Source organism: Mizuhopecten yessoensis, unplaced genomic scaffold, assembly GCF_002113885.1.
Source record: "Mizuhopecten yessoensis strain PY_sf001 unplaced genomic scaffold, ASM211388v2 scaffold9073, whole genome shotgun sequence".
Lineage (NCBI taxonomy): Eukaryota > Metazoa > Mollusca > Bivalvia > Pectinida > Pectinidae > Mizuhopecten > Mizuhopecten yessoensis.
The window spans coordinates 890,530-900,867 of record NW_018407865.1 but is presented as its reverse complement, the minus strand read 5'-3'; the positions used below and the strand labels follow the sequence as shown (position 1 = coordinate 900,867).

Here is a 10,338-nt window from a genome sequence, read left to right as displayed (position 1 = left end):
GTTAGATCGATTTCCTGTGGAAATGTTGCATGTTTTAGTGGTTATCGGTTAGTAGTAGCTTTAAATAATTGAAACTTGTAAATTTTATTAATAATGATGTGCGTTTGGGTGTCTGATTTGATCCTTATTTCCTCAATTTTACCACGGGATTTGATTGCTATCTAAGTCCGTGATTTTACATGCAACATCGTGCAGAATAATTTCATAATTCCCGCCAAAGTTAACTCCCTTCGTAGAGCTCATTTATGTTTACTGTATTGTTGCTTCGGCAAGACGGCAGAAGGTAGTTTGATTTGGATTTTTATTGACATTATGAGGTACACGACATCACCATTTTGAAGACAACATGGTTTAGTTACACATGCTTTGTTTAATTAATCAAAAGAGATTTTTCGCGTACGATAAAACAATACGTTAAATTGCATGACATTTTTTGTAAGTGGTGTAGCGAGAGCGTCTGCCTGTCTGCTGTCACAACCTTGGCCTTTGGAGATCGATTCCTAACATCACTGAATCAACCTTTCTCTAGGCCTATATAAAGATAAACACCATTGTATAGAGGAGATTGGTTTTGAGAGGGTGTTTAGTCCCAGTGACTGAAGCATGCTGTCAAAAACGAAAGTGACTTCCTATTGATTGCTTAGAGTTAAATTGGTTGTCGACACACACCGATTTCCCTGTAAATTATTTGTCCATTATATCTTTTTCTACACACAAGAATGCTTAGTGGCTAATCACGAGGTTATTAATTAGCATTGCAAACACATGTTATCTATTCTAATCATAATTAGATTTGTTGAAATATTGATTGAAGATAAAGTAGGCCTACAGAGAGCTTTAATAATAAAAAATGACACCTTTACGTTTTGATGATATAACTGATATTAATAGATGATAACATGTATAAAATTAGTGAGTGATATCACCAATTCCGGAAGGTTTTTGATTGAAGTTCCGCCTATGTAACTAACCAAATAAATTGTCATTCGATCACAGACAAGGTCATTGCAGACATTAGTTTTTGTCATAGGCTCATAAATATGTTATCATCATATAAAACTAAATACACAAACAAGGAGAAAACTCGACTGATTATTAGAAAAATATAACAGAGTGGCAACATGGGTACAATTATTTTCTTACAGTGCTGCTCTTGTAAGATAATTAAGAGTTTTTCCATGATTGAAGAAAATTCTTTCTTAAATGGGCATTATTATGTCAATGCAAAAACATTGAGATGATACCACGCTGTCAGACAAGTATTACATTGTTTTAATTTATTTTGCTTACTTTTGCAGTTAAAGTATTTAATCTACATATCTTTGCAGTGATTCATTTTGCTCAGTTTTACTGCCGAATACAGGCTGTTTCCCCGGTCTAGCTAAAAACTGTCTTATTTTCCCGAAACGACAAAAACTAAGGAATCTATTACCAATTTAAATACAAGTAATACTATATTTTCCCAATCCATAACAGAACAGGCTGGTAAAATTTAGGTAACAAAAGCAGTGTATAAGTATTGCAAGGATAATCTTGTAGGGGACCATGGGGCCATTGACCCATCAAACTGAAATTGACCCCTCCCTGTTCTAATTGCCTGGAATGTCTTGTTATATTTAATTTGGATTATAAACCAAACTGATGTGAAATTGCCTGTAAAAAGGAAAATTTTAAAATAAGTGTTTATTTATTAAAAAAGTAGATTTTTCAATGCTATCAGATGGCAGCAAAATTGTCAAAATCAAATAAATTTGTACGAAAATAACAACCATAAGTCATTTAGGTAGGATAGAAATAATCCACCCTTTGTTACATAATTTGGATTTGATGACCTTGACAAGCCTCCAAATTGTGTACCCACAGTTGGAATGTTACTATCTGACATGTATATTATGGTTACTACAAAAGATGAAAACAAGAAATGAGGATGACATAAACTTTGTGTGAATGAATTGATTTTTGTGACACTGTTTTGTTGCAGATGCTGACTCGAAGAGTGTGACCAAGCCAGAAGATATGGCTTATAGGCATATCATTATTGACCTCTTATTGACCTCAGACCTTCCAATGACCTCTCACTGACCTCTCAAGGTAACCAACAGATACTTCTGCCATCAGCGTTTATTTACTGACGCAATGAGTAATAGTAGTTCCTGGGAGGACAAAACAAATGTAACATCAGCCACATCAACCAGTGGACCACCCCTGAGCCCCGAGAGTCACACCCTCGTGTACATTCTGGTCCCTCTAGGCTCTCTCTTCTTGGTCATCTTACTAGCAATAGTGGTGAGTATAACCAAAGTCTGGACTTATCTCATCAATATGTTTAAAGTTGATGTTACTACAGTAAAACAGAGAGACACAATATGTCAACAAGATAAAATCTTTTCCAGAGGACACAAGTTTTACTTTGTTCTTAAAGGGGCTGGTCGGGGAAAAAATGTCATATTTGCTAAAATGGCATACACATGTTAAAAATACCTTCTTATGAAATATACTGATTCAAATTTTGCTGAAATTCACTCCCTAAGAGTAAAAATCATAATTATATTAAAGAAATCCTATATCAACACCTGACAGTCTAAATCTCTAATTTAGCCAGATCAGTGATGTAATTTTACAGCATGTGCGTCATCAACAAGGCCAAATGTAAACATCGCGGCGAAAGAAAAATGCATGCAAAAGTCATGACAGGCACAAGGTATCAATACCGTTATATATAACAACAACATATAGGTAGGAATACTACACTTGCATCATACATGACCCTTGAAAACAATTATTTACGTATAGTATTGCCGTCTTGTCCGCTAGTTGAGTCCAACATGGCTGATAGACGGCGTGCTATTGTTATCTTCACTGCCTCACTTTCGAAACAACCACAGGACATATATAAATAGATCTGCCCTAAATTTACGCTGGGCTTCCCCGAGATATCAGTGATCAAAACTGGACATTGCAAGCAGAACTCGACCATCATATTGCCATGGTATAACTTTTGGAAGGCCAGAGAACGCATTTAGACCCATTTATTTTGTATTTTTTTCCCCGCCCAGCCCCTTTAACAAAATATCACAATTAGTTTTAATCTGGTAGACACATGTCTAATGATACAAACACCGACAATTTAAAGCAATGTCGCAAATATACATAAGCAAATATTTTTTTCTTGATATATAAATGCCTAAAAACTGACATTTACTTCTTCTACAGGTAGTGATAGTGCTGAGGAGAAGCAAGTAAGTAATATTGAACATGAACTTAGTAATACAAATAGATAATAATTCTGTGATACTTCCATCAAGAGTAGTCATATGATAGACAATTAGCGTAGTAACAGCTAGGTAGTTATATCAGGATGGTCATATCAAAAGATAGCCTGAGTTTCCTCTGGCCCTGACACCGCCAGACTTAGACATTTTGACAGATATATGTGTGGTTAGCCCGAGTTTCCTCTGGCCCTGACACCACCAGACTTAGACATTTTGACAGATATATGTCTAGTGGTGTTAAGGGCTAGAGGAAACGTGGGCTAATCAAGAGAGTCACATTAGGGTAGTTGTATTTGGGTATAGAAACAGCTGGGAGGTTATATAGATATCAGTGAAGTAACAGCAAGCACTCGCAGAGATTCATCAGAGATGTGGCTTCTTATACCAGGTACAGTTTCTGTACTTACGATGTGGTCACCACAATGTATTTTCTCATATCCAGTCATGTAAGATAACGCTGGCCATGTAAGATAACCATGCTTGCTGAGTCTATCTTACATGTGCCTGACGCCATAATGGCTCAACAATGACGTGACATCACAAATTTGGAAAACACTGATGCTGCAATACGGAAAAGGCAACGTGATGAAATTGAAACCTTTTAAGAAAAAGCTCATAGGGGATTTTTTTTCTTTTTCGAAATGGTAGCCATTCAAAGCACATTTTCATGGTTTCTGAGCTTATTCTGGTAGTTGGAATGAGAGAAAAATACTTGTTCATGCCAAAGGGTGTAGGATAGGGAAATTCCACCCTTAGGATTTTCAAATTTGGCAAAACCCTCTGCAAAACCTCAGGTTTTACCCCTCGGGTGGAATTTCCTTATCCTACACCCCTGTACATGAAAGAGTCTTATAGTCCCGGCAGGATATGTCACGCTGTGGTAGTATCTTTGTATCATAACCTGATTAAGAATACAGGCTCCTGTTTGTTACAGGATGGAGAGGTTGCGTCATCATCTGATGCCTATGTACAGTTTTGACCCGGCAGACGAGGACGAGGATTGGGAGTCTGAGCTGTTAGAGGATCAGGACAAGGAACAACAGGTGGCCCTCAGGATAGACGTGTGTAGTCTCTTTCAGTGTAGCAGTATACAGTTGTTGACTGGAGTTGAAGGCAACAGGTGTTTTGTTGAACAGGAAACCAAAACTGTTGACCGAAACTCCAGTCAGCAACAGATTTGTTATACTCATTATAAAATTTGTACAGGATATTTAAATAATCCAACCAGAAAATCAAAATTTTGTAGGTACTTATTTATGGTAATACAAAATACATTTCCACCTTGATATGTAAACAACTGGTGAGTAGATTGGTCTTTCTTAGTTTGAACATTATGATAAAAAAAAAATAGTTTGATGATTGACAATTCATTACCAGAATTTGCCTAACCAACTTTCAGATGACCACTGTCCAGACTACAAAATGTGTGTCCAAATGACGCAATAAAACTGTGTCATTGGGTACAACAGAAATTTAGACATACATACTGTTTACCGGGAAAGTTTTTTTTTCGTCCTCCCAAATGAGGGTGAATTTATGATGACAGCGAAAATTAGTACACCACAACATATATGATATAGTATTTACATGTCAGTGTAATGGTAGACAATACACATGAATAAAACTTGCCTGAAGTTTCATCCATTAGAAGACCAGTCGATAATGTAACATATAGTTAATACCAACTGGTATACTTACACATAGATTTTACTTACACCATGATTATGCACTAATACCTGTATACTAAATGGGAGATAATTTTGCAAAGAAAACTTCAGTCTAATGTGACGGCGAATACTTTCCCAACGCATAGATCTGGCTTTTTCATTCAGATTGTGTAATTTTACCCAGCATAAAAAACCCTGTTATAGGTACATTAAGTTGGTAGTCTATTGCCTTGACTATCAAATATACAACAGGAAAAATGTGTTGAAAAGTCTTGTTTTGTTTCAGAGTCCAAGTCCCACTGGATCTTCTCAAAGGTATAACTTCACATCGAATCGACGCTGACACAGGACATCTCTCAGAGAGGTAATGCTTCACATCAAATCAATTCTGACCCAGGATATATCTCGGAGAGGTATTACTTCATATCAAATCAACACAGAATATCTCTCATAGTCTATTAGAAGTAAAACTTCATTGCCGGACCTCATACATTCCTTAAACACTGCTACATATCTCACAGGTGAGATATTGCATTCTTTTTTTTATATGTTTAACATAATTAAAACTTTTTAATGTGATAAAGTCATGCTGGACCCAAAAATTTACAATCATCATTATGTAATTTAAAGTAATATACAGAGGAGCCTTGATAATCAAACCATCATCACCACCAACAAAGGTGGCTTAACCCTTTCACCCCTAGGTATGTAACTTTAGTAGACTCTACCATGCATTGATATGGATAAGTCCATTACGGTCTACAGTGGTGAAAGGGTTAATTAATGATGAGACGGCTGGATTACTGGTACAAGCTTGTATAGAAGAAAGACATTCTGTACCCTGAATCACTGGCTTCATATTGGGACAGATTAGTGGTGACTGAATTAATGAGGCTCAGCTGTAGTTGCTACCTGATGTTGTAACTATGCATGAACAATTGTAATACAGTGTATTTTAAAGGCCTTAAAATACTAGTTCCCAGAACCATCTGTGAAAAATATACAGACTTACTTTAGCAGATTTTTATGACTTTGACAGTCCTTGTTTAAATTTGATTTAGAAACTTGCATTGGTTGAAGACCATTTGGTCTTGATTTTGATAAAATGGACGATGTTCTGTTAAGTAAAATGAATAAGAATGCAAGTCTTTTTAAAGGTTCTTGATGCCATAAATTTTTGATATAATATCACTTAGAGACACGTCAAAGAACCATATACATTCAGAAAGATGTATAGGAGGTATAGAAGGTATAGGAGTCCTTGGCTATGCCCTCCCCCCTATATATCTGATTGACCCTCTATTGTTCTATGGAGAGTTGATGAGTAACAGATTTGTAAGTGGTTACTGGAAACCCAAACATTCTTTTAAGGCCTTAGGTAATAATTTTTCCATTTTAAAGAAACAGGTTGTGATTTGAGAACAAATGCTTAGTTTTAGAACTCTTAATATCATGTTTCATTTAACAGAGGAAAGTATGATATAAAGTGATGTGTGACATTAACAGAAATGAATCCCCCTTATCATGCTTCAGTAGGAATCAACATTGTTTTAATAAGTTTAAGTCTGTACCATGTGATGGTTTAGGAAACTGGCAATTAAATTTGTATTAAGAGGAGTATCATGTCAAATCAAATGATATAAAACTAGTTAAACAACCAGCAATATATATAGAGAGAAAGCTGGTGTTTTATGAAAGCATGATATTAACTAAATTGTGACATTAAGAAACATGACATTAAGTGAATTATACTGTAATGTACAATGTGTAACACATGAAATATTGTTTTTTTTAAAGATATTGCAAATTAAGTCTAAGATTCAATTTTTCTTGAGTTTTCCTATTAAAGATTACTTGGCAAGTAAATTATAATATGGTAAAAGTTTTTGGTCATATTCTCAAATTTTGGGAAACCGATAATTATCATTGATGATATAGACTGTAGATGAGAATTGATCCATACGTTCATGAATCTATCAACGTAATTATGTCATTAGTGAGTGTCCAGGAGACTTTGTTATCCAGGTTGTGCAGGTTATCTGTATGTTAGCTGGTATTGTTTCTCCAGATTGCATATACCTAACGTTACTGTGCGGTAAGATGGGATATTCATTTATGATGTATATAACCGTTTTGAATTTTACATTGTCTTTCAAACTTTTATCATGATCTATAGTGTTGTTTGTACATCTATGATGTATTAAGTTGTACAAATGGTACCATTGTTTAATATGGTACCTGTAAAGTTTTGGATTTTCTGGACCACTCATTTTTCATTGGAAAATTCAAATTTAATGAATATTACTTATGATTGTTTCCTCATTACCGATAAATGGTAGATCTTGTACTGGTTACAGAATCTTCATTGTAACCTATGGGTCACAAAGAGAGGTGCAGAATGTGAATTCGAAATTATCATTAGATATTGTTGTTTATATAGTATGGGTCTTTGCTAATGAACATACTCTGATATTCACTTTTGTTTCCAAAAGATCTACACTAAGAAAGTTGTACTGTTTATTTTTTTTGATGATAATTTGGGGAAGTACTGTGTATAACCTAATCAATAACACATTTAAAATGTGCATGAGACTAGGTGTATTTTCAATTGTATTTTTTTAAGGGAGATAACTCAAATGCAAAATTAAAGTTATACTGCTAATATGTAAGCTATAGGCAGGCTGTCATCAGAGCACAGCTATTTTGTGATTGCTACATGATGATCAGGTAAAGTAAGAGGGCTATGTATACCACCAGATATCCTCCTAAATTCTAGATGATGAATCTAAATATTCTTTCACACATATTGGACGGTGGTTCTTTACCCAGCATTTTACATTACCAGTATAACTATGTCTTCTCTGACACAAACCAGTGCCATAGCACAGAAACCTTCAAAGGTGAAAAATGTATTTTTGACAAAATTATTTGTAAGTATGTGCCTACTTGAGACTGACATATATTGTTTAATGTACCATATGTATTTGAGGGATATTACTTGCACGAATCACAGATACAGTACATGTGTAAGGCACAGTTTGGTACTTGTGTTTGTATATCATTGACTCTAACACAAGTCATAGGGATGTTGACTCTAACACAAGTCATAGGTATGTGCATTGTGTAATGTATATTTCTCCATAAATTTCTGAAATGACGCCGGTATGCTGAGCATCCAGAATATCAAAAAGTCACGTTAAGGTCAACCACATTTTTGTGTCGCCTGCAAAGTAAAGGTAACAAAAGACAGAGATAGCTCTACCAGTGTTGACACCTGCACCGATGGTTTCTTTTCTTAAAACTTTCTACACATACATAAAGTATCAATCATGCGCACTCATATTCAGCTTTGAACCAAATCTGAAAATCAACATGGCTGCCAGTAGCCATTTTGGATTTTGTAAAATGTCACATGGTGACCGTATGATAATTAACCCTTAAAGAAATGCTTTGATTTTATTAACCTTTCAACACATGCCTACACTATCAGTTACCTGCTCAAGTTAGATTTTGACCAGTGGAGGCAGGCGACACATCCATATTCATGAAATGTTTGTTAAATTCTAGTGTTAGTTCCAAACCTGATAAGTGTATAGACTATAAGTCATATTTACTGTACATTGTTTTGTTGGGTATATTATTTTGTTGACCTCCTTTTACATTTCATTGCCAATTTTATCTAACTGGCAAAATGAGCCACATAAGAGACTATGTGTTTTTAAAGGGACCTTTAAAGAATTGTTCATATACTTATATGAAATTTGGTGAATGGAAGCATTTTCCTGCTATAGTAAAAGTATAAGGTTGTGATAAAACATGATTTTTTTTCTGTACAGCATTAGAATCAGTGGAATCTTTTATTCAAGCTATGATATTTTAAAACTTTTCTTCAGCTTGTGTATTCGTTGTATTTTTCACAGTTGAACAAGTATGTGAAATTCCCAAACATCTTCAGTGAAGTAAGATTAAACCCTAATATGTTGGCCCTGCCAAACTTGGGCCTTGTGATAATAAAGTGAGTGTGACAGTCAGTTTACTTTGTTGTGAGAGTGGTGTAACATAGGATGTCTATCTTGGTCATCAACAACAATCATTGTCTCCTATATGAGCCATAATGTTTTTTTAGTGTAGAGTTTTTATAGATGTACACAAAACATGTTTTATCTGTTGATTTTTTTATTATCATTTACACTTAATCCTGCTGTCACATTGTGGCTCCAGTCTACAGGTAACCATTACATATGTAACAGATTCTGGTCTCTAGAAAGATCCTACTGATGTCTTTGTTTTTACACATGGTTGATATTTCATGTGATATGACTTAAGATACCTATCACATTATGGAAGTATTCTCAAGTTTTGCATTTGACAAGGTTTATCATAAGATCACAACCACTCTGTATCTCGTAAAGTTTTGCCAAGCATCTCAATTCTTTCAGCATTATGATTTGCTGTGTGTCCATCATTTCAGCATCATGTATGATTTGCCAGTCATCTGTATCATTTCGCCAATGAGTGCGGGTAACTGACAGTAAGCTGGTGACCTTGACCTGCTGAGTGTAAGCTACCAACTGAGTTTCTGACAGTTAGCTGGTGACCTTGACCTGCTGAGTGTAAGCTACCAACTAAGTTTCTGACAGTAAGCTGCTGACCTTGACCTGGGCTACTGACTGTGAGAGGCAGCTGGTGACTGTGAGCTGTTGACTCTGAGTGACTGAAACTTAATGACTAACAGTGAGCTGTAAGGTAATGAGTATGAGCTCCTGAAGATATTTTACTTGGTACAAAGTCATAACCAATCTTACAATATTTGTACTACTGACTGTGAGAGGCCGCTGGTGACTATGAGATGTTGGCCATGACTGTAAGCTATTGAGTCTGAGCTACTGACTGTGAGAGGCTGCTGGTGACTGTGAGCTGTTGACTCTGAGTGACTGAGGGTGAGCTGTTGGCCATGACTGTAAGCTATTGAGTCTGAGCTACTGACTGCGAGAGGCTGCTGGTCACTGTGAGCTGTCGACTGTGAGCTGTTGACTGTGAGCTGTTGACTCTGAGTGACTGAGGGTGAGCTGTTGGCCAAGACTGTAAGCTATTGAGTCTGAGCTACTGACTGTGAGAGGCAGCTGGTGACTGTGAGCTGTTGACTCTGAGTGACTGAGGGTGAGCTGTTGATCATGACTGTAAGCTATTGAGTCCGAGCTACTGACTGCGAGAGGCTGCTGGTCACTGTGAGCTGTTGACTCCGAGTGACTGAGGGTGAGCTGTTGGCCATGACTAAGCTATTGAGTCTGAGCTACTGACTGTGAGAGGCTGCTGGTGACTGTGAGCTGTTGACTCTGAGTGACTGAGGGTGAGCTGTTGATCATGACTGTAAGCTATTGAGTCTGAGCTACTGACTG

General features: G+C 36.2%; 1 protein-coding gene across 3 annotated transcripts; it reads left to right on the top strand.

Annotated features, from left to right (window-relative positions):
* Positions 1-235: 235 nt before the first annotated feature.
* Positions 236-10,255, top strand: LOC110457278 (uncharacterized protein C3orf18-like). 3 transcript variants are annotated; one of them, XM_021508483.1, is made up of 5 exons: positions 236-317; positions 1,982-2,286; positions 3,214-3,239; positions 4,207-4,315; positions 5,226-10,255. In XM_021508483.1, exons 2-5 carry the CDS (start codon positions 2,137-2,139, stop codon positions 5,280-5,282), a joined length of 342 nt encoding a protein of 113 aa, XP_021364158.1. In that variant the 5' UTR covers positions 236-317; positions 1,982-2,136; the 3' UTR covers positions 5,283-10,255. The 3 variants fall into 3 exon arrangements, with proteins under 3 accessions (XP_021364158.1, XP_021364156.1, XP_021364157.1); XM_021508481.1 differs by having other exon boundaries at positions 4,207-4,333; XM_021508482.1 differs by having other exon boundaries at positions 242-283; positions 4,207-4,333.
* The last annotated feature ends 83 nt before the right edge of the window (positions 10,256-10,338 follow it).